This window comes from Dufourea novaeangliae, unplaced genomic scaffold (assembly GCF_001272555.1).
Source record: "Dufourea novaeangliae isolate 0120121106 unplaced genomic scaffold, ASM127255v1 scaffold60, whole genome shotgun sequence".
NCBI classification, from domain to species: Eukaryota; Metazoa; Arthropoda; class Insecta; order Hymenoptera; family Halictidae; genus Dufourea; species Dufourea novaeangliae.
In genome coordinates, this window is record NW_015373935.1 from 410,675 (window position 1) to 434,798 (window position 24,124).

Below are 24,124 nucleotides of genomic sequence, written 5' to 3' on the forward strand. Positions count from 1 at the left end.
TGCTGAACTCTGCTGAATTCGGCCGTACCACGGTTTTTGCGCCATCATCCCCGGGTGGACGATTTTTCCGGAGCCGATGTCAGCTCCCCAGCGGGGCTAACAACGACGCGAGGACCCGTCGAGCAAATTGGCAGTCGCCCACGTATCTACATACATTATGTGTACATTCGAAAAATCGAACCGCCACGTGCAACGCTGTTTGCTTTGGACCGTGTGTCGCCGCGGGAAAACGTGAAATCGAGGATCAGGGGATGGAAGCTAACCTATGGTCGCGGGAAGCTTGTCCGCAATGTCAATCGTGTACAGTATGAACCGATGGCGCAAATGGTAACACAGAGACGAAAAAAAAATAAGATGAAAAAATTATTGGTTATCTTGAGTTCTTTTTATCATTTATGAAAAATGATAGGATGAGTTTGGAGGTAAATTTCAAGAAATTTATGAACCTTGTTAAAAATATAAAGTTACCTGATTAAAATATAATAAAATATAACCTTGTTAAAATATTAATTACAAAATCAGATAATGTTTGAACACAGGAAATGTTCAAAGTTGAAAATTTACATTTTTTTTTTAAATCAAGTATAATTGTTCTTTGGGACAAAAATCATGTTGATCAGTGTTATCATTCGAATAGGACTGGTTTACGCGGTTTACTTTGTGAACTGTAAGTTCTCCATCGATCTCTCATTCGGACAAGAGAAAGATCCAGTTGTTTAAACCGAACGATAAACTTCGATCAAGTTTAACAAAGGGTAATTTCACAGATGTACGAGATCGTGGCGTCGCACTCAACGTCATCGAGTCCGCCCTCCTTGATCAGCACACCGCAGTTCTGACGACCCCCGTAATTGTCTGGTTGGTTCGGCCACACCGTGGACCACCTTTCGAAACCCGCGACATCGAGCGACTCCCCGGTTAAAGTGACCCACTCGCCTTCCTCGAACAGATCGTGAATACCTAACCAGATGCGGTCGAGGTTTTCCTTTTGTATCCACTCTTTCAAGAACTTCTCCTCTTGTTCCGTGTTCAAGACGGCTAACTGACCTATCGGACAACAATTGTTTATTCCCTTCGGTCCTCTATCGTCTGCACGCTTAGCTTAGCCTATCCATCAGATGATTAATTATTCATACCAGTACTATAAATTTTCATAGTTGAGCTTAACATGTCCATTACATTATTAACTATTCATGCTACCAGTATTATAAATTTTCACAATTGAGCTTAATCTTTTGTAATTTTTTCTTAATTTAATAGTTAAGTGATATTTGTTTTTTTTTTTTTCAATTCTATTGAAAGGTACACGACAGTAACTAGCTTTGATGAGCTGATGAGGTGTAATCAGTTTCTCTGTTATCTATGATCGATGATCTTTAATTCTTTATGAGTTTTGTAGGTGGCTCAAACTTGAGTTAACGGTATAAATTTATATCGTCGATCAGCTATAGTCGAATTTGGCTCTAGCAGAGTTACCATTATGACCATTATTACCATGATCATTTTATGACAAGTATACTACTCTAATTTGTATTGAATTATTGTTCGGTCCATTTATGCGTTAATTGTAACATTCAATATTTTCTTGTCAGAATAAGTACGTGATTAATTACTGTCTGATTTTAACACGGCGAAAGGAAAATAAACAATCCGTTTATAGATATTTCGTGAATGGTAATATTGTCCTGTGATAACTCGAAACGCGTGATACGTTGATTTGAAGAAAAGACGCAAATAATGGATTGACCTCTACCGATAAACTTGACTCTGGAACTTCCATAAAATTTATTACAAGTTGAATATGAATATAGGTCAACCAATTAAATTCATTATCTACTTCATTCTCATATTCGATGAGACGCGTCAATAAAAACTTTGTTTTCGACTTATCGATCGATTCGTTTTCGTTTGTCCTACCACAGACCGAGGAAAAAGTTGGTTTCATTTATAAAAAGCATCGTCGCTTTGTCAGCTTACAAACTGCTTAATTTATACCGCAAACAACTGTTTTAGTTCCACTAACAAAAAAAATGTCTTTTTTTCCAGACCCTGGCCACAGAACAAGTTCTATAGTAACATTCGAAATGAAAATTGTAGAAAAGGTGAGCATTTTAAATTTTCGATTATTAATGTCTACTGTGTATTATACTAATTTGAAAGCTCTTGTAATTACCCCCATCTGTGCAATACTTTTAATCTGATATTTAAAATGAAAATTCCAATTAAAGGGGTTTGGATTTCAGCTTAAATATTGCTACTGTGAATGCTAACAGTTTAATATGTTTAATGATCGATACCTCCTTCGTCTAAGCAAGACTTTCGAGCGGCATTCCAGACCCGTTTACGATTGTGGTACTTGTACGCTCCTATACCCGGCTTCATAATGTAATCGTCCCTTTCCAAAAAGCTCACACAGCTTCCGGCCCCTTTGCGCCAATTCTGCGGCGATGCATTAATAAAAAACACCTGTTGATCGGCGTGGTAATTGTAATTACCGTTCATATTAACCGTTGATACGGAGGAACCTGGAAAAAAGTGCCTCCAAGTGAGTACCTCATTTCTTTATTCTTCTCTTTATTAAAGAAAATAATTATTTGCATTTTTTTAATCAATGATTATGTCTCCCAACGAATTCGGCTTTCGATTATAAAATTAAAAACAATTTAATGTATTGCTCAAATTGAAAACTCTGTATACATATGTATATAGTAGAAATTTTGCAACGAGTTATTTAACCTTTGCCCAACCGAGGACGGGTCATCTTCGACCCACGTTTACCCACCCCTTAAATGACTCTAGTATGAAATATACTTTAGTGCATTTTGAGTTGACTCTGAGAAAGCAAAGTACACTGCGTGGAATAACTATAAAATCATCCTAAAATTTTCAATTCTTATGTGTTGTTGTTAAAATAAAAATGAACTAAGTATTAACAAAAATTGGTTCGTTCTTATTTTAATCACAATACATAAAGATTGAAAATTTTAGAGTGGTTTTATAGATATGCCACGCAGTGTATATCCTGTGAAATGCCTGACTACATAACAGAATAAAATACAATTTCACGTACACAGAGGTACATAAATAAAATAAACAGTATATATACAGTTTTCGAACTTAAATTTTCCAAAAAAAAAAAGAAATATTTACCTTCTTGACGATCAGTGGCATGAACAGTCTGATTCTCCATGGTCGCTCTCAAGATTGTTTCCCTGACTAAGTCAACGTTCGCCTGTCGACATAACACTTTGCTCGCGACGGCGAACAGAATCAACAAATATTTATGCATCTCCTTAATGGTATTCGAAAATCAACAATCCCCTACCTCCAAGTACACGATCGAATATTCCGATACTACGAAGAACTTAAATGTTCCTCTCTCGACAATATTCCAAAGTCATCAGGCTCTCTAGATGAACGTACCCTATCGACCAATGTTCTCCAATCAAATGGTTCCTTCTCCAAACCGAACCAAACTTGGGGTACACGAAAAAAAGGTTCGAAATTTCACAGTCGAAATTTTTACTCCAGACCAATCACTGGTCCACTCCGTCTGGTCTGGGTCAATTGATTCAGCAAAATTGACTCGGCAAGAATGTTCCGAAAATTTAGAATAGAAGCTTCTTTGTCCACATGGATCACAAACTCAGACTCTATATAGGTCAGGTTCACAACGCGATGGATGATGGTCAGCTGTGGCTCTCCGAGCCTGGACTGAACTGTCAGAACGTTCGCGCCGAGTGCACAATCCTTTCTTTCTCCCTCTCTTCGTTCCCTCTTTGTCGCGAGCACGCGTTTTCCTGTTGTCGTTCGGGGAACAACACCGAATTGGAAATACCAGTAAGTCTCTGCAGGGACCTTGGATAGTGTCGTGTGCATCTTTGGTTGTGAATCCGCAGAGAGAATCGACCGCTGTTGGGATCTCATGTTAGCGGCGGGGAAATTTCGGTGACTTACGTTACTTTAGACTTAGTAAAATTATTAAAGTTTCAGTCGTTTCGAGCCCACGCGTCCCATTAACGGGAAATTTGTATGGTCCACCAACGCAACATTGACTTACTCAAAGCGGAATAAAAGTTTCTAATTAATCGATTAAAAGTTCCTCATTCCAGTTAACACTTCCTACGAGAAAGTAATACCAAGCGAAACATCTTCTACAAATATCGAGTCGAAACACGTATCTAATAAGACAATGAATAATAAAATTGTCCAACGTGTGATATACCAAATCTTCTATGTACTCTTAACGTTATCTATACACCGGTAAGTCTCGTTCGTGTGACTCAGTGTACCTTATTCACGGTACGAGAAAGTGTTATCTCTCGTTTCGCATTCTGAATGCAGCGTTTGCTTACGATAAATCACATACAAAACGTCAACCAGTTTTTTCAACCTTCACCGCCCTATGGCCGTGTCAACAGTCGAACCGACGACATATCTCCAACAATTTGTTTTAACTCGCAACCATGTACTTATACTAATACTGCTAAACACTAAACATCAAGGGTGAACATCAACTGGGCCCACACAGGCCCATGAATTATAAATAATCAACAACGCATTAATAAAAAAATATAGTCTTTATTACAAAAATTGTTCCAAAAATAACATACGAATTCACCAAAAAAACAAAACTACATAACTTTGGATACACGGATTGAACTTGTAATTCATTCAAATTTACATCACCATGACAAAGTTCAATCTTTATCATGGTGTAAATAGTCCTGCTCAATATTCTAAGTAGTTCGTATTTACGGAAGGAAAAATAGCATAACCCTGATACTATCAAAGTAAACCACTTCCACACCGCGGACCTAACATTAGTACAAACATTTCGTGATCAGCGTATCGAACGACTAATCGGATCTGAAAAATTCGATCGAATCACTTATCCATCGACGATACATCAGCTTAGCAGATATGGATCTCGCAGATGGACGGGAGCTCCTTGCGGCAATCCTCGTTGCTCAATTGGCCAGTGCTCTTGAGGGCAGGGCAGTTTTCTTCCTCGCATTCCTCGTTCTCCTGGTCGCCACCCAGGTTAATTTCGGAACCACCGATCCACGCATTGTCCACGTTATTTTCCTTTAACAAATCCGTCAGGACTTTCCATTCCTCCCGTGAGTCGATCACCGCCAAGTTACCTATATCGAAAATGTCCCGTATTTACCCCTACACTTGTAACTGTTTACTATCAATCCTCGAGGTTGGCCTTGGGCTTCTTCGGGGTTAGCTAATGTGAACGTGTTGATATTTTTTCTAGAGATGATCGATGGTAATTATGAAGGGACATCCTAGATCTTTGCGAACGAAGGTAGTTAATTGAAAGCTTAGGTGATAATGGACACAGTCGAGCTAGAATATTGTTCCCATTTCGTCATGGATTAGGCTATTTTGTTAACGATTTTGAATTGTGTTGAAGATGGTGGCTCATTTCTGAGGATCTGTTACCAAAAATTAGGAATAGTGAACGTGTTTAGTGAATGAACGAAAACAATCTGATACAGTATTGCTACTGCCAGATAAATTCCCAGGCAGCAATAGTTACGGTCGTATTGGTGAATATGAAACCCTGTTGGCTGCTTTAGTACAATGAAAAAGAACTGATTATAGACACAAATAGTGGTGGATTTTAATGATCTCGATCGGATAGATGATTCTGTTATAGAAAAGTGTATGAATCACCTGCTTCCTTTCGGCAAGCCCTGCCTGCAAATTCCGCGGTTCGGTTTGTAAGAACCAGTGTGTGTCGCGAGCAAGGATTTGGTGTATTTCCGTTACCATTGCCATTATCATCACAGTCGTCGGGGTTTTTTGTGGATCCGTTACCATTTCCGTTACCATTTCCATTATCATCGCAGTCGTCGGGATTTTTCGAGGACCCGTTGTTACCATTTCCGTTACCATTTCCATTATCATCATCACAGTCGTCAGACTTTGTAGTTCCGTTACCGTCAGTGCAGTCGTCAGTCGTTGGTGTTGTTTCGGGAGGCTTTGTAACACCTACAGATACATAGAAACTTGTTAAAGGCAATACAGAAATGGGTACTCCGGTACCCTTGTTTTCCACACAAGGGTTAATAGAAAGGTTCTTCTACGGGCAAGAATAAAAAATCGTAAAATACCAGCAAGCACGGCCGCCGTCGCGATGATCAGAACGAGTAACACTTCTTTGTGCATGTTGTTTAGTTCTCTGTAGTGTTGTCGGTTGAACTGTCACCAAATGATTGTGTCAAAGAACCGTAAAACCGATCTTTTTATACTGGTCCACTGCCGTATTGCTGCGGCCGATAAGATAACGAATGGTGTATCAGGTATTAACATAATTTCACGTTATTTTCGTCGTGGGTGGGATTATTCTTTCTGTATTTGCGAAACGAAAGATTTCTGATCCTGTTTGCTCTATGGTACGGTCCAATTTCTGCTCGAAACGAAACGTACGTCGATACTTTCGAAATCCGATGATTTTTCTTTCCGACATTTAAAGTGAAAATATGCAATTCTGAATGCGCATCTTGCAATTTTACGTACTTTCTTTGGCGGTGTCGGACTATGAAGTTCAAAAAAGAAACTTATTTTCCAATGGTCTAATATTTACACGATTGTCAATGATATCGTTTAAAAATTGACTGTGTTTATATATGTATGGTGATCTCTTCGCTGCACAAAATAAAATCTCTCTGTCATAGCAAAATTAAAATCGATGAAGATGATAAAGAATAAAAAGTGTTGATTGTTGATCTAAAAATAGTCTATTATTTCAAAAATACAGATAAAACAAATACTATCACACTAACAATTGCAGTGTAGACTACCTTCACCATATTTTTTATAAAGGTTATTATTTACAGTGACATTTTTTAACGCTAGTTCTTCCTTCTGCTGCGTTTAGTACCACAAGTAATCCTTCAATATTATTAACACAGACGGAAAATCACATTCTATATGAAAAAATTAAGATAACATAGAATATAATTTTTAAGCAGTAGTTTCACTTTCGAGACGTAATATTCCTCCTACAAGATCGTATTCTTAAGATTCGATCACAATATCGAAATTGACCCAACCTCCAAGCAGACAGTTCTAACTCCCGAAAGACAAACCGACACAGTTTCGTTCAAGCAACTTTAATAGCAAAATCAGATACACGTTCACAGTTCAATGTCGTAATTCCCTAGCTGTCCAATTCGTTCGACACCGTCGGCTCGGTTCCCCAAAAACGTGCACCTCGAGGAACAAAATGGCGGCAGGGAGGCGTTTAGTAAATGTCGACTTCGCAGATGAACGGATAATTCAGGGTGCACACCTCGTCGTTGATCCCACCTTGTCTCCCCAGGGTGCCGCAGTTCTCCCTTCCGTTGTGATTGTCAGGCTGATTCGGTAAAATCGTGGACCATTTCTCGTAACCGGCTCTCTCCAACGACTCCCCGGTCAGTGTGACCCATTCGCCCTCTCTGAACATATCGTGGGCGCCCACCCAGATCGTGTCCAGGTTAGCCGCTTGCATAAGGTTCATGAGAACGCTTTCCTCCGCCAGCGAGTTCAAGATGACCAAGTGACCTATCGAAGAGTGTCGATGAGAATATTACCACGGGTTTCCCTGGTAATTTCAACGCTCCCACACCTGGACAGACCCTTTATCACTGGACTGAACGTTAACTAGGAATCCTACGACTGGTATATTCTTGTGTTTGACTTTCATTGATTTTAGACAGCATACGCGTCCACTCACGAAAAAACTAATAAAATCAGCACATGCTTTACTCGATACCATTCAAGCCTCCGCTGAAACATTTTTTGCTACCAGTAACAATAGCGAAAAAATCAAGATGTCAAAATCGGGTGAGACACCCTGTATATCAGCTGTAGGTTTCATAGTAGTTCCATAACGGTTATAGAACCGATTCTCGTAACGATTGTACAGAATTTTACAGCAAATTACTTCTATAGATCACCGTGTACAAGTAAAATTGTTTAAAAATTATTATGAGATAGAGTGATCGTCTATAAGCGTTGTTAAAATGTCTACAGACACACACAGACCCAAGATTTCGATCTGTGAGTTTCTAAATATTGTTCTCGACGGTTACGAGTCAAGTAAAGGGACAATTTACGTTATCGAACCAGGACTGGGTCATGCTTTCATCGACATTCACCTCCGTCCATCATGCAAGTCTTGCGAACTGCGTTCCATTTCGCCTTCTTCGTGTACAATTTGTGCGCCCCGACGCCACGTGTGATCCTGTAGCCCTCTTTCATTGGCGTCGAGCTCTGGCCCATGTTGCGGCTGTTAATGTAAAACAGTTGCTGTTCAGCGTCGTAATTGTTCTGACATCTTGCCGTGTCGAGTGACGACCGACCTGAAAAATAGGGGCTGCGTTCTTTTGCTTCGAGCTGAGCTGTGCGCCGATGGTCGGACGAACCACGCGTTTGCACGACTATCGTATACAGGGTGTCCCAGAATAGCTTCGACTCCTGGAAATGAGGGGTCCTGGAATGATTTGAAGCAACTTTTTCCTTAGCAAAAATATTATTCGAGGCTTTGTTAAGGAGATATCAACGAAAAACTCCGATCAATCAGAGCGCGAGTCTTCCGGTCGAACTCTGATTGGTTGGAGTTTTTCGTTAATATCTCGTTAAGAAAGCCTCGGATAACATGTTTGCTAAGGAAAAAGTTATTTCAAATCATCCCAGGAACCCTTTATTTGCGGGAGTCAAAGCTATTTTGGGACACCCTGTACACAGAAGGTACAACCGCATGACGTGATCACTTTCAATTGTTTTACGTTCTTAGTGGATTGATTGAAATTTATTTTTCAAGTGAAACTTCTATCACCACGGTAACGTGAAAATGGTCCGATTTAGACCGTGTCTGGACTCATTTTTATCAAGAAAATTTCGTCAGTTTGTTAGAAATAATCTGTAGCAATGAAAGATACTATAACTGAAAACTTATTCACGTTCAGAATAATTAACAGTTTTAATATTTAATAAAATTGATGATAAAAAGTTTCACTTCCAACGCGTGGTATGGTTCAGAGGGGCATCTAAGATGATTACAGTATGCTGTACGATTTACAGTATCGGTCGTTTTTCATCGGTCATCTATAGCTTTTTCTTATAGATACACCTGCAATTTTTTCTATTGTTTCTCCAATACAGACGAAGCAAAAAAATATTTTGCAATGTTCGTCGAACATCGTCTCAACGTCCATTAAAAGATGGTCGTAAATAAATTGTAAATTTATCTATAAAAAAAATAATCGAAGATAACCTTGAAAACTTATAGTAAATATAGTACATAGTATAATATAATAGTCCTAAGGGCCTCTTTGTACCATATTATGCAACGTAAAAAGAAATTTCAATCGATCCTCCAGTAACAGAATAATTTATGGTGATCATGTTACATGGGTTTTATCCTGTGAACGCGTAAAACTCGCAGACCAATCGACCTGTTACTCACTTGGGTTCCAGTCACCGGCGCAAAGTACTTCGCTGGCGATAGCGAGGAGAATCAACAAGCTCCCGTACATCTCAGCGACAAGCTTTCTCACGAGCAACCTACCGAGAAAAATCAAATCGGATCAAACGGGAGTGAGAACCAGTTGTGTCGATAGGTGCCAGTTCACCTCGAACGCCGAGTGTATCGACTTCGTTTCGGGTTCGAAGTAGTTAGTCGAGGCATGTGAAGAACTTGATGACCTTCGGTTACTTAGTGACTATAGAGTTGACTTCAGATCACACTACTTTTGCGTAAACGAAGTTCTTCGACGATTTCCTACGTTCTTTCGTAAAAGAAAATTCGTCTCCTTCGCAGAGTGTCAATTATGGTACATATCTTATGTAATTACGAACAATTCTTCCAAAGACAATGACTAGCAAAAGGTGATACGAGAGAATAATTTAATTGTTTGTTAAGTGAACATGGAATATTGTTCCTGTGTATCGGTACACTATGAATCTTCCTGACAATTCAAATTTTTTTTACTAGAAATCTATAATAATAAGAAAAATTCTTTGGTAATTTAAGTACATTAAAAATTGCACTGAATCAAAATTTATGTGGTGTCGTTTAAAAAAGTGAATGTCACATTGATTTTTTTCTCGAAGAAAACGTTTCTTCACAATTTTTAATACTGTGCGTAAAACAATAATCGAGGCGTTTTATCAACCACGGAGAACGTGCTACTTAGTTTCACCCTACGCACTCCAACAACCCACAAAACCGACTATTTTCCAAACACAGAAACAATATTCCCAGTCCATGATCGAGTTCCAGGTCACTCAATACATTTCTTGTACTCTTCCGCGAAGCCTCTAGTTCTTGGCCAAACAGTTCACGAATAACCAAATAAGTCGCCAAGTCGGTTGACTCACCGTGCATAATTCTACGTATACTGCGTTTCCACCACGCAACGATTTCCGAAAACAACTTCTCAGTCGAGTAGAACACTTGCTCGAAAAATTAGGCTGTGTATTCGTGACGCGTGAACCAGCACTATAGCGAGAGATTAGGACTCCGACGGACGCACTATTGCTAACCGACCCGTAAGGATCAACTGTGAATCCTTCGTGAACCTGAAGCGTCTTGGTTCCGCTGGCGAACGCATACACGCCTCTCCCCCCATTTCGGCTCGATATCGATACTCCCCGCCCTTGTCTAGCGACGATGCTTCTTTTTCGCCAGGCATCCGAGCGTGAACAACCCAGCCAAACTGGAAAACCAGCATTCCACCATCGACTGGTTGCAACGCAGAAACCTTGAATCGAAGATGAGACTCTGACGGTGGAGGGGAAAGCAATATGTACTTAACAGGTTCTACGGCCTTCCGCCATCAGTGATGGGGATGACGCTCGGACAATAATCGTGTAGAATCACTAGGTAAATTGATCGATAATTTTGGGTAATCGACGTAATTTCTCGATCTCGAGTGGGGAATTTTGTTTTCGGTCCGATGGGACTCTTTGCACAGCTGGTTGCTAATGTCCCCGGACATCGTAGACTGTAGATACTCTACTAGAGTAGATCACGGATCAGTAAGGCTTTGATTATAGAAACCTAAGTATCCTAAAGAAAATATCTTAAGAGCAAAATACACACTAAAAAATCAAAGAATAACAACAGTATCGAAATTTCCATGGATCTTTATTAAACATAATTACTACACGACCCCTTCGTACAATAAACAAAGTTCTCCATCGATCTCTCGTTCGAACGGCCGAAACCGCCAATTGTTTAACGGGAACGATAAGCTTCGTTCAAGTTTAACAAAGGGTAAGTTCACAGAAGTACGGGTTCCTGAGATTGCAATCGACATCGTCGAGCCCGCCCTCCTTGATCAGGACACCGCAATTCTGATTACCGGCCCAATTGTCAGGTAGGTTCGGAAACTTGGTGGCCCACCTTTCGAAACCCGCGACATCGAGCGATTCTCCGGTTAAAGTGATCCACTCGCCTTCCTCGAACAGATCATGAATGCCTAACCAGGCCTCGTCGACTTTTTCCCTTTGTATCCACTCCAGCAAGAACTTCTCCTCTTCATCCGTGTTCAAGATGGCTAACCGACCTATCGAACAACAATTGTTTATTCCCTTCGGTTCCTGTATCGTCTGCGCGATCAGCTTAGCCTTTCCATTATACTTTTCATTTTTCATCATATCAGTACTATCAACTGTCACAGTTGAGCTTAACCTTTTATACTTTTCCTTATTTATTAGAATGGTAGTTGGGATTTTTCTAATTCTACGAAGATGTAAGCGACCGTAGCTAGCCTTGAAGAACTGACGAAGTGTAATCAGTTATTCTGTCATCTATTATCGATCATTTTCAGTTGTTTATGAGTTTCGAAGATCAGTCGAATTGAAGGTATTAACGATGTAAATTTAAATCGTCGATTATCTATGGTCGAACATGATTCAATCAAAGTTACCATTATGACCATTATTACCATGGTGATTTCACGACAAACATACTACTCTAATTTGTAACGAATTATTGTTCAGTAAATTTCTGCGTTATTTACAACGCAATTCAATATTTTTTTGGCAAACAATCCATTTATAGATATTCCGTGATTGGTAATAATTGTCCACCGATAACTCGAAACGCGCGATACGATGAATTGAACATACATGGTGCGAGTTATCGATCGATTCGTCTGGGTTTGTCCGACCACAGAACGAGGAAAAAGTTGGTTTTGTTTATAAAAAGCATCGACGCCTTGACCTCCGGAATAATCACCGTTCTCTTTTTACTCTTTAATTACGTCAAACTATCGCCAGCTTAAAAACTGCTTCATTTTACCGCAAACAATTGTTACACTAACAAAAAAATTTGTTTTCCAGACACTGGCTATAGAACGAATTACACAGTAATATTCCAAATGAAAGTTGTGAATAAGGTGAGCCTTTTAAATTTTAGGTTAAGTACAGTAAATCCTCGATGAGTGTCCGAAGGCTCCTCAGTACTGAACATTAAATATTTCATAAACTAATGGCCATATGTGGCTGCAACAAATACCATTGGATTCAGAATTCCAAGCTCAATCACTTTGCTGAACCTCGTTAAAAAGTCAACGTTACACCTGGCGACCTTTTCTTGTCAGTGTCAAGGGGCCTTTAATCGCTCATCGAAAACTTGCCCGAGAGTGAGATTATTCTTACGTGGGACGGAATTTAGTTTAAAAACTGTACTCACTTCCACCTGTGCAAGATTTTCTAACATGATTTCACTTTAGTTCCCGAAGTAGTTGAAAAAAGTTTCGCAGCGATATGTAAAATGAAAATTCCAAGAAAAGACAAGAATTCTGAATTTCAGTTTAAAAAAATCTTCACTGTGAATGCTAATAAATTAAAATGTTCTTTGATTAATACCTCCTTCTTCTAAGCAAGACCTTTGAGCGGCACTCCACACCTGTCTACGACTGTGGTACTTGTACGCTCCCATACCCGGCTTGATAATGTAATCGTCCCTCTCCAGAAGACTCACGCAGTTTTGGGCCCCTCTGCCTGATTTCTGCGGCGATCCGTTAATAAAAAACACCTGGTGGTTGGCGTGGTAATTATAATTACCGTTCATATTAACCGCCGATACCGTCGAATCTGGAAAAAAGTGCCTCCAAGTAAATATCTCATCTGTTTATCCTTCTCTCTATTCCTTTAATTGTTACAAAGAACGATTATTTTCGTATCTTAATCTGTGAATGTCTTGCAGCCAGTTCGTCGTTTGATTATAAAATTTCATAAAATGTAACGTAATGATCAAACTGAATTCTTTGTACACGTGTATAGTAGAGATTTTGCAACGAATTAGTTAAATTTCGTCCGACCGAGGACGGGTCATCTTCGTACTTTTTCATTCTGAGAAAGCAATGTATACTGCATGGCATAATAATAAATCCACATAATAGAACAAAACACAATTTCACGTACACAGGTGTACACAAACCGAATAAACACTATATTTACAATTTTCGAACATCAATTCTATAAGAATAAAAAAAGGAGATATTTACCTTCTTTACGATCAGTGGCAGTGGCACGAACAGTCCGATTCAGCACGGGTCTGAAGTACTCACCAATATTTGCGTCAGCGTCAGAATTACGACATGACACTTCGCACGCAACGGCGAATAGAATCAACAAATACTTATGCATCTCCTTAATGGTATTCGAAAACCAGCAATCTCCTACCTCCAAGTACACCTTCGAATATCCCGGTACTACAAAGAACCTAATCGTTCCCCTCTCAACTATAATTTGAAGGTCACCAGACTCCCTAGATGAACCGTCTCCAATCAACTGGTTCCTTCTTCAAATCGATCCAACCAAACTTAGGGTACGCGTAAAAAAGGTTGGAAATTTCACAGTCGAAATTTTGAGTCCAGAAATTTTTAATCCCTGGTCCACTCCGTCTGGTCTAGGTCAATTGATTCAACAAAATTGACTCGGCAAGAATGTTCCGAAAATTCAGAATAGAAGCTTCTTTGTCCACATCGATCACCAATTTCGACTCTATATAGGTCAGGTTCACCACGCGAAGGATGATGGTCAGCCTTGGCTCTCGAGCCTGGACTGAACTGTCAGACCGTTCGCACCGAGTGCACACTCCCCCCTCTCTTTCTCTTCATTCCCTTTTCTCCGCGAGCACGCGTTTATCTCCTGTCGGTCGGGAACGACATCACCGAACTGGAAATACCGGTAGTCTCTACAGAGACCTTGGATAGGACGTGTGCATCTTTGATAGTGAATCCACGAGGAAGATCGACCACAAGTGGAATTCCGCGTTGTGAATAGAGGCGGGGGAATTTCGATGACTCATGTGACTTTGGAGACGAAGCTCCGCGATTCTTTGTACGAACGACTTTAACCCTCGTTTACAGTAAATCATCGATGAATGTTCGAGGGTTTCTATTGATCAACGTTACAGAAGAATTGATTTTTTAGGTTTATTGGATAAAGCAGTGGTTTTTAACTGTTATGAAATCGATTTCTATTCGTGAAACAGTTATGATGAACCTTTATTCCAAATATAGTAAATCATCGATGAGTGTTCCAAGGGTCCTCGACATTGAGTGTTCAGACGTCATCCCCACCACTGGGCGCTTGACTGGTTCCACGGAGGACCTCCAGTGGCGGGGATGACGTCTGAACACTTAATGCCGAGGACCCTTTGTACACTCATCGATGATTTACTGTATTATACAATATATTGTTGATTTAAATTTAAAACTTTAATTTTAAACTTGGTCCAAGCTAAAATCGAGTGAAAGGAATAGGGGAAGAAAATTTTGAGGAAGTACCAGCTTTCCCACCGCTCCGAATATTCCCATTTTCCCCATTTCCATTTCCATCATTCCAATTTCCTTCATTTGCATTTCCGCCATTCCTGTTTCCTGCATTCGCATTTCCCCCATTTCCACTGTCAACTTTCCCACTTCTCCCATTTTCGCTTCCACTATTTCCATTTTGACCATTCCAATTTCCCCATTTTCATTTTGACAACTCCAATTTCCCCCATTTCCACTTCGACCACTTGCAGTTACACTGTTTTCATTTCAACCATTCCAATTTTACCCAATTTTCACATCTAAAATGAAGAATTAAAAGTCTCGTGTAGATACATAAGAAGAAGCCAGTTTATTGTAATGGAAATATTGCGTACGTTGCACAGAACGCGAAAAAGAGAAACAATTAATTACATCTACGTTTTGCGTTCACATTAAAAGAGTAGGATCATTAAAGTTTCAGTCGTTTCGAGTCCATGCATCCCATTAACGGGAAATTTGTATGGTCCGCTAATGCAACATTAACTTTCTCAAAGCGGAATAAAAGTTCCTAATTAGTCGGAAACTTTTCTTCCACCTTCCTGCGGATGGAAGTTCCTCCTTCCAGTTAACAGTTCCTATGAGAAAGTAAAATGAATACGTTAAAGGTTCCCTAATTCGCCTTGAAATGCACTAACAAGTGATCTAAAAAAAAATACATAATTTCAATTAAAAAACGAAGTACTCTTAAAGTAATAATGTTAACAAAAATGACCACAATTCGTTAATTAACCCCCTCATGCCATTCAATTTTATATAAACAGTTTTCTCGTATTTCAAATAGTTTAATAAATAAAGTAGTGCATACTGTTAGCGCGGACACCTTGTATATCCCAATAAGTGTCGTTCGTGTAACTCGGTGTACCTTATTCACGTTACGAGAAAGTGAAGTCTCTCGTTTCGCCTTCTAGATGCAACGCTTACTTAAGATGTATCACATACGAAACGTCTATAAGTTTTTTTAACCATCGGGATATTATGACCTTGTCACTCTCGACACGACGACGTATCTTCAGCAATTCGTTTAACTCGTAACCGTATACTTACACTAATAAAACGATAGGCATCTGACTAAACACTAAACATGAAAGGTGAATGAAGTGTGAAATTCAGCTGGGCCCAAACAGGCCCATGAATTATATATTATCAGCAGCACACTAATCAAAAATATATAGTCTTCATTACAAAAACTGCTACAAAAATAACATATTAGATCAACAAGAAAACAAATAGTTGATCGCAGTTCGCTTTGATTGTTCTAATATTCAACAATCCGGCACAGTATTGCTACTGCCAGATGAATTCGCGGAGAGTCTATGTACGGACGTATTGATTTCTTGCTGTAAAAAACTGTATGAATGACCAACTTCCGTTGTTACCATTTCTGTGTCCGTTTCCAGGTCTGGTTCCGAGTTAGAAACTATTTTCGTGGTCATGTCCGTGTCCGTGACCGTGTCCGTGTTCGTATTCGTGATCATGTCCGTGACTGTGACCGTGTCCGTGTCCGTGTTCGTGTTCATGTTCGTGTTCATGTCCGTGTCCATGCCCATGTCCATGTCCATGCCCATGCCCATGTCCGTGTCCGTGTCCGTGTCCGTGTCCGTGTCCGTGTCCGTGTCCGTGTCCGTTTCCGTTAGCATTTCCATTACTTTCATCGCAATCGTCAGGCTTTGTAGTTCCATTATCGATATCGCAATCGTCAGACGTTCGTGTTGTTCCGGGAGGCATTGTAGTTCCATTATCGTCATCGCAATCGTCAGACGTTGGTGTTGTTCCGGGAGGCTTTGTAGTTCCATTATCGTCATCACAATCATCAGTCGTTGGTGTAGTGCCTGGGGGCTTTGTAGTTCCTGGAGGCTTTGTAGTTCCAGAAGGTTTGGTAGTTCCGTTATCGTCATCACAATCATCAGTCGTTGGAGTAGTTCCTGGAGGTTTTGTAGTTCCTGGGGGCTTTGTAGTTCCGGAAGGTTTGGTAGTTCCATTATCGTCATCACAATCATCAGTCGTTGGTGTAGTTCCTGGAGGTTTTGTAGTTCCTGGGGGCTTTGTAGTGCCTGGGGGCTTTGTAGTTCCTGGAGGCTTTGTAGTTCCTGGGGGCTTTGTAGTTACTGGGGGCTTTGTAGTGCCTGGGGGCTTTGTAGTTCCTGGAGGCTTTGTAGTTCCTGGAGGCTTTGTAGTTCCTGGAGGCTTTGTAGTTCCAGAAGGTTTGGTAGTTCCGTTATCGTCATCACAATCATCAGTCGTTGGTGTAGTTCCTGGAGGTTTTGTAGTTCCTGGGGGCTTTGTAGTGCCTGGGGGCTTTGTAGTTCCGGAAGGTTTGGTAGTTCCGTTATCGTCATCACAATCATCAGTCGTTGGGGTAGTTCCTGGAGGTTTTGTAGTGCCTGGGGGCTTTGTAGTTCCGGAAGGTTTGGTAGTTCCGTTATCGTCATCACAATCATCAGTCGTTGGGGTAGTTCCTGGAGGTTTTGTAGTGCCTGGGGGCTTTGTAGTGCCTGGGGGCTTTGTAGTGCCTGGAGGCTTTGTAGTTCCTGGAGGCTTTGTAGTTCCAGAAGGTTTGGTAGTTCCGTTATCGTCATCACAATCATCAGTCGTTGGTGTAGTTCCTGGGGGCTTTGTAGTGCCTGGGGGCTTTGTAGTGCCTGGGGGCTTTGTAGTGCCTGGAGGCTTTGTAGTTCCTGGAGGCTTTGTAGTTCCAGAAGGTTTGGTAGTTCCGTTATCGTCATCACAATCATCAGTCGTTGGTGTAGTTCCTGGAGGTTTTGTAGTGCCTGGGGGCTTTGTAGTGCCTGGGGGCTTTGTAGTGCCTGGAGGCTTTGTAGTTCCTGGAGGCTTTGTAGTTCCTGGAGGCTTTGTAGTTCCAGAAGGTTTGGTAGTTCCGTTATCGTCATCACAATCATCAGTCGTTGGTGTAGTTCCTGGAGGTTTTGTAGTGCCTGGGGGCTTTGTAGTGCCTGGGGGCTTTGTAGTTCCGGAAGGTTTGGTAGTTCCATTATCGTCATCACAATCATCAGTCGTTGGTGTAGTTCCTGGAGGTTTTGTAGTTCCTGGGGGCTTTGTAGTTACTGGGGGCTTTGTAGTTACTGGGGGCTTTGTAGTTCCAGAAGGTTTGGTAGTTCCGTTATCGTCATCACAATCATCAGTCGTTGGTGTAGTGCCTGGAGGCTTTGTAGTTCCTGGAGGCTTTGTAGTGCCTGGGGGCTTTGTAGTTCCTGGAGGCTTTGTAGTTCCTGGGGGCTTTGTAGTTCCAGAAGGTTTGGTAGTTCCGTTATCGTCATCACAATCATCAGTCGTTGGTGTAGTTCCTGGAGGTTTTGTAGTTCCTGGGGGCTTTGTAGTTCCGGAAGGTTTGGTAGTTCCGTTATCGTCATCACAATCATCAGTCGTTGGGGTAGTTCCTGGAGGTTTTGTAGTGCCTGGGGGCTTTGTAGTGCTTGGGGGCTTTGTAGTTCCTGGAGGCTTTGTAGTTCCTGGAGGCTTTGTAGTTCCTGGAGGCTTTGTAGTTCCGGAAGGTTTGGTAGTTCCGTTATCGTCATCACAATCATCAGTCGTTGGTGTAGTTCCTGGAGGTTTTGTAGTACCTGGGGGCTTTGTAGTTCCTGGAGGCTTTGTAGTGCCTGGGGGCTTTGTAGTTCCTGGAGGCTTTGTAGTGCCTGGGTGCTTTGTAGTTCCTGGAGGCTTTGTAGTTCCAGAAGGTTTGGTAGTTCCGTTATCGTCATCACAATCATCAGTCGTTGGTGTAGTTCCTGGAGGTTTTGTAGTTCCTGGGGGCTTTGTAGTGCCTGGGGGCTTTGTAGTTCCGGAAGGTTTGGTAGTTCCATTATCGTCATCACAATCATCAGTCGTTGGTGTAGTGCCTGGGGGCTTTGTAGTTCCTGGAGGCTTTGTAGTGCCTGGGGGCTTTGTAGTTCCTGGAGGCTTTGTAGTTCCGGAAGGCTTTGTAGTTCCGTTATCGCCATCGCAGTCATCAGTCGTTGGTGTAGTTACTGGAGGTTTTATAGTTCCTGGAGGCTTTGTAGTTCCGGAAGGCTTGGTAGTTCCGTTATGGTTATCACAATCATCAGTCGTTGGTGTAGTTCCAGGATGTTTTGTAGTTGCTGGGGGCTTTGTAGTTCTGTTATCGTCATCGCAGTCATGAGATGTCGTTCCGCCGTGATGACCTACATATTAACAATTTAAATGAATCATCGATATTCTCAGACAGAAGTTACATATGACCCACTAGCGTCTAAATCCTTTTCTTTGTATTTTCAGCTATTTCCTCACGGTTCACGAGAACACAATTACTTTGTAGCAGAGTTACTTTCAACTCTGTCAAGTTCTTATCATGAAGCAACCGAACTAGACTGTTATTTCCTTTCGATCCATTTGCAAAACTCGATCGACGGACAACAAAACAATGTACCAAGTATACACGCTTGCAAGCAGAAAGTAATTACCCAATTGAGAATTCCGTAGGTAGCTACAACTGAAACTATCGTCTCAATCCGTGTTTAATGTTATGTCGTACAAATGTTTACTTTGAAAACGTAAACCGATGTAAAAATGTCGAAAGAACGGAGATATCCGGTACGATTTTGCAACACTTTTTACAAGAACATAGAAAACTGTTAAAGAAAATATATAAATTGGTACCCGGGTACCCTGGTTGCCCACAAAAGGTTTAATATAAATGTGCTTCTACAGTTAAGAATGAACATTCGTGAAATGTGCAATTTCTAGCTCACTTACCTAACACGCCCCATTCCAATTCCTTTACAAGTACATTGAGAGACACGTCGAGCACATCTTTTATGTTCACCAAGGTACCGGCGAACGTAGTCGTAGTCACGAGGACCAGAACGAGTAACAGTTCCTTGTACATGGTGGTTGGTTGTCTTCTCGTAGTGAAGGAACTGCGGAATCAATCCTTTTATACTGGCCCACTACAGAATTTTTACGACCGATAAGATATAGACTGACGCAATAGGTATTGACACAATGTTTTGAAGGTATTATTTCTGCGGGCGTTATTTACCACTCGGTTGGGATTTTTCTTTTGGTATGTGCGAAACGAAAAATTCGTGATTCTGTTTGTCTATGCTTTGGTCCAAGGTCTGCTCATAACAAACCCGATAGGAAATATATATTCACATCGATTGGTTCATCGATATCTTTCAAATCCGATGATTTCTTTTTGTCACGTTTAAAGTGAAGATATGCAATTATGAGTGCGCACTTTGCACTTTTTCGAACCGTTTGTGGCAGTATCGGACCATGAAGTTAAAGAATGACGGTTATTGTGCAATAATCTAATATTAACACGATCGTCAGTGATACCGTTTAGAAATTGACTACTGTATTTTGTACAGTTTAATGATATTATTTAATGTAACTTTTACATAATTTAATGCCTGCGCCAGTGATAGATAACGTGACGACTCTTGGATAGACGATCAGTGATTGGTCGAAGTTTTCTCTGTATCTTTCCCGCCAATTTGAAAAAAATGGTAAAAGGTAGTTTCGAGAAAAACGCGTTTAGAGTTTAAGGTACAAAAAAGGAATAGTTACTGGTAATTTACATCACTTCAAAGCTAATCTGCCATACCAGGCCCATACAGGAAACCTTCCTCTTCCTTATGAAACTTATTTTGTTCAAGTTGCTGAAGTCTACGAATTGTACGAACCTCTTTCGTGCTGCTTAGTCGTAGTTGTCGACAAATATTTTGCAATAGTGCCCAATATTCATTTCTAGCAACTGCATTTTTTAAAAATACCAGAATAACCGTCGTTGAAGATCCCTGCAGAAACGAAGGCAGCAATTTCGATAATTTTTTAACTAGAATTCAAATATTTCGGAGCGAGACGCCAAACGGTAGAATTGAAACACTCGTTTGAATTTTGGCAGTGAACAATCCCGTTGTGACATAAATCAATTGCCTCGGCTACACTCGCATACAGACAGGTACACAGACTACCTGGCCATAAACGCTAATTATAGATACTTTGACAAACATCTACTGAGCTCAATAATACTTTGATAAGAACCGAATACCAGTTCCCCAAGCTATAACTATAGAAAGATTTCGAATTTTTATCTATAACTTTCGGAGTATATCCTCTGTGCATTGTTTCTATCGATTAAAACTAAAACAAAAAAAAGAAAATATCGGAAATTCTGACCCTGTAAACCAGGTTTCCCCCTTAATGTGACTTTGACACAATTTAATGTCGGTCACTGGCGGGTAGATAACGTGACGACTCTCACAGATGATCCTTACAATTCGAGATCTCTTCTTTTTCTAAATTTTTGTATCTTTCTGTTACAGTAAACATTCGGGCCACGTGTGCCCGATATACGCACAGTAAGAACGTTCCTCGCTCATACAATTTCTCACACACTTGCACGTACCCCACTCTGTCGCCCAGCACGCTCCCGTTCAGAAAGGAACATCGGGGACTGATACACTCCGATTTTGATGAAGCTTTGCATAAATATTTATTAGACCTATCTAAGAAGATAGCTGTAATTCGTTCGTACCCGTTTTTCACTTTGAGGGAGATATCAACCCTTTTATCCGAACCGCCCTTTCTATATACGTGATTATAAGTCGTAAATAATGAACCTATTTTATTTTTGGCTCTTTGTTAATGCAACTTTTTTTAACATATTCAATACGATATAATTTGGATCATGTTCACATACGTCGAAAGTGTTACCGATTCATATTCATTCATTATCGCTTCTTGAAAGACACAAACACGGGTTGTTAGACACATTTATACAGATTGCTAGGTACATTATACTCATAGTCATACAGTTTAATATTTTATTTTTATATAATTTCTTTTATATTAAAAAAAATTCTGTGCAACTAGGGTTTTTATTTTCTTTAAAATCGTGTGCCTCAAAGAGTTAACCCGCAACCGTGTACTTGTACTAATAAAACGATTTTCTATCGTTGTTAGACAGTAGACATGAAGAGTGAAATTCAGCTGGGCACAAACAGGCTCATTAATAACAAATAATCAACACCGTATTAATACAAAATATATAGTCTTTATTACAAAAATCGCCATAAAAATAACATATTAAGTCAACAAGAGAACAAATGGTCAAACACCGGTAACATTGGTTGTTCTAATACTCAAAATAACTTTGGATACATAGAACGACATTATAATCCATTAAAATTTACATCAGCACTACAAAGTCTAACCTTTATCATGATGTAAAAAGTACTGATCAAAACTCTAAGTATTTCCTATTAACGACAGAGAGAATAATATAACCTTGATACGATCAAGGTAAACCATTTACACACCTCGGACCTAACATTAGTTGAAACATCTCGTGACCAGGTGATCAGGGTGTCGAATCATTAATCGAATCTGAACAATTCGATCGAATCACTTATTCATGAATGACATACCAGCTTAGCAGATTCGGGCCTCGCAGATGTGCGGAAGCTCCTCGCAGCAATCTTCGTTGCTGATTTGGCCAGTGTTCTTGAGGGCAGGGCAGGTCTCTCCCTCGCATTCCTCGTCCTCCTGGTCGCCGCCCAGGTTAATTTCGGAACCACCGATCCAGGCTTTTTCCACGTTATTGTCCTTCAACAAATCCGTCATGACTTTCCATTGCTCGCGTGAGTTGATCACCGCCAAGGTACCTATATCGAAAATGTCCCGTAATTACCCCTTCACTTGTAACTGTTTACTATCAATCCTCGAGGTCGGCCTTGGGCTTCTTTGGGATCTCGAGTTTGGGGTTAGCTACCAAATCTGATGTTAATGTGTTCATATTTATTCGGGGGATGAGCGATGGTATTTACGAAAGGACGTCCAAGATTTTTGAGAATGAAGGTAGTTAATTGAAAGCTTAGGTGATAATGGACACAGTCGAGCCAGAATACTGTTCCCGTTTCGTCATGAATTAGGCTATTTTTTTACGATTTTGATCATGAGATACGATGGTCGCTAGCGCTCATGGAAGTCTACATCCCTGATGTGTATGAATTAAAGAAGTGGGAAAGATTTAACCAGATTCGGCCGATAAACGACAACACTATATAAATATTCAAGAATATTTAACACATTCCTAAGCGGAGTAGCTCTTCGTCATGGACCTAAATGTCGACTGAAGTCGGATAAAAAACTTCGAATCTAAAATATTATATCTAGCTTTGATTTTGAAATTTGTACGCGATGATCCTGGTTTTCTTTTTTATGCTAACTGGGTGTTAAAATGATACCCGAGTATAGCGTGAAAGTGTTGAAGATGGTAGTAGACTTCTGATGATTTGTTACTAAAAAATGACGGTAATGAACATGTTTAGTGAATGAACAAAAACCGTCGGACACAGTATTGCTACTGTCAGATGAATCTGAAGAAAGCAATCATCTACGTACGGTCGTATTGGTGAATATGAAACCATAATCTTTGCTTCGGTATAATAAAAAAGAAAGGGTTATAGATACAAATGGCGGTGAGTTCTAATGTATCTCGATGGGATAAATAATTTTGCTAAAAAAAAGTGTCTGAATCACCTTCTCGTCTTAGGCAAACTTTGCGTGCTTCTTCTGCAGACAGGCATTCAAGAACTAAGACGGGCTTCGAGCAAGGCTGTGGTGTACTTCCGTTGTTACCGTTTCCGTTACCATTGCCGTTATCATCGCAGTCGTCGGGATTTTTTGAGGACCCGTTGTTACCATTTCCGTTACCATTTCCATTATCATCATCACAGTCTTCAACCGTTATTGTTGTTACGGGAGGCTTCGTAACACCTATAGATTAACAATTTAATAGAATCATTAATATTCCGGGACAGAAATTACTTATGACCATCTACCGTCTAAATCCTTTTCTTTCTATTTTCAGCTATTGTCTATCGGTTCGCAAACGAATTGGACCATCATTTTCTACTATCAATCCAGTCAAAATGACTGGTCAATACATTCTTACAACGGCGATTAAAATGTTATAAGAATACATTTTCTCAGATCTTTTGTAACTTTTATTACGACATGACAGTAAAGAAATTAGTTAATTTATAAATTAGTAAATTTTCAAAAGTTTGCCATATTTATCGATCGATCGAAAAAGATATGCGTTTATCGTTGGTGGTTCTAGTGTTAACAGACAAAAAGTCAACGTAACGAGTCTAAACACTCGCAAGAAGAAATGAATTATCCAATCGAGAATTCCGTAAACACAATTGAAGCTACTGTATCGATCAGTGTCGTACAAATTTTTATGTTGAAAACGTAAATCGACGCAAAAGTGTCCAAAGAACAGGGAGATCCGTGGCCAATTT

At 40.2% G+C, this 24,124-nt stretch overlaps 2 protein-coding genes across 4 annotated transcripts in view; both read right to left on the minus strand.

Annotated features, from left to right (window-relative positions):
• LOC107185341 (tyrosine-protein kinase Btk29A) overlaps positions 1-24,124 on the minus strand; it is a 186,048-nt gene that overhangs the window by 81,564 nt on the left and 80,360 nt on the right. The gene's annotated exons all lie outside the window — the stretch shown is intronic.
• On the minus strand, positions 7,187-10,434 carry LOC107185343 (hemolymph lipopolysaccharide-binding protein). The gene is made up of 4 exons (XM_015573007.1): positions 10,384-10,434; positions 9,470-9,567; positions 8,160-8,363; positions 7,187-7,563 (listed from the first exon to the last, which is right to left on the minus strand). The coding sequence occupies exons 2-4, from the start codon at positions 9,537-9,539 to the stop codon at positions 7,262-7,264; spliced, it is 576 nt and encodes a 191-aa protein (XP_015428493.1). The 5' UTR covers positions 9,540-9,567; positions 10,384-10,434; the 3' UTR covers positions 7,187-7,261.

Bases quoted from the DNA above. Each gene is read 5' to 3' on its own strand.
- LOC107185343 (XM_015573007.1), bottom strand. From the start codon at position 9,539: ATGTACGGGAGCTTGTTGATTCTCCTCGCTATCGCCAGCGAAGTACTT. The intron at 8,364-9,469 runs GTGAGTAACAGG...CCTATTTTTCAG, and splicing joins CGCCGGTGACTGGAACCCAA to GTCGGTCGTCACTCGACACG. The intron at 7,564-8,159 runs GTGAATGTCGAT...ACTCTTCGATAG, and splicing joins GACTTGCATGATGGACGGAG to GTCACTTGGTCATCTTGAAC.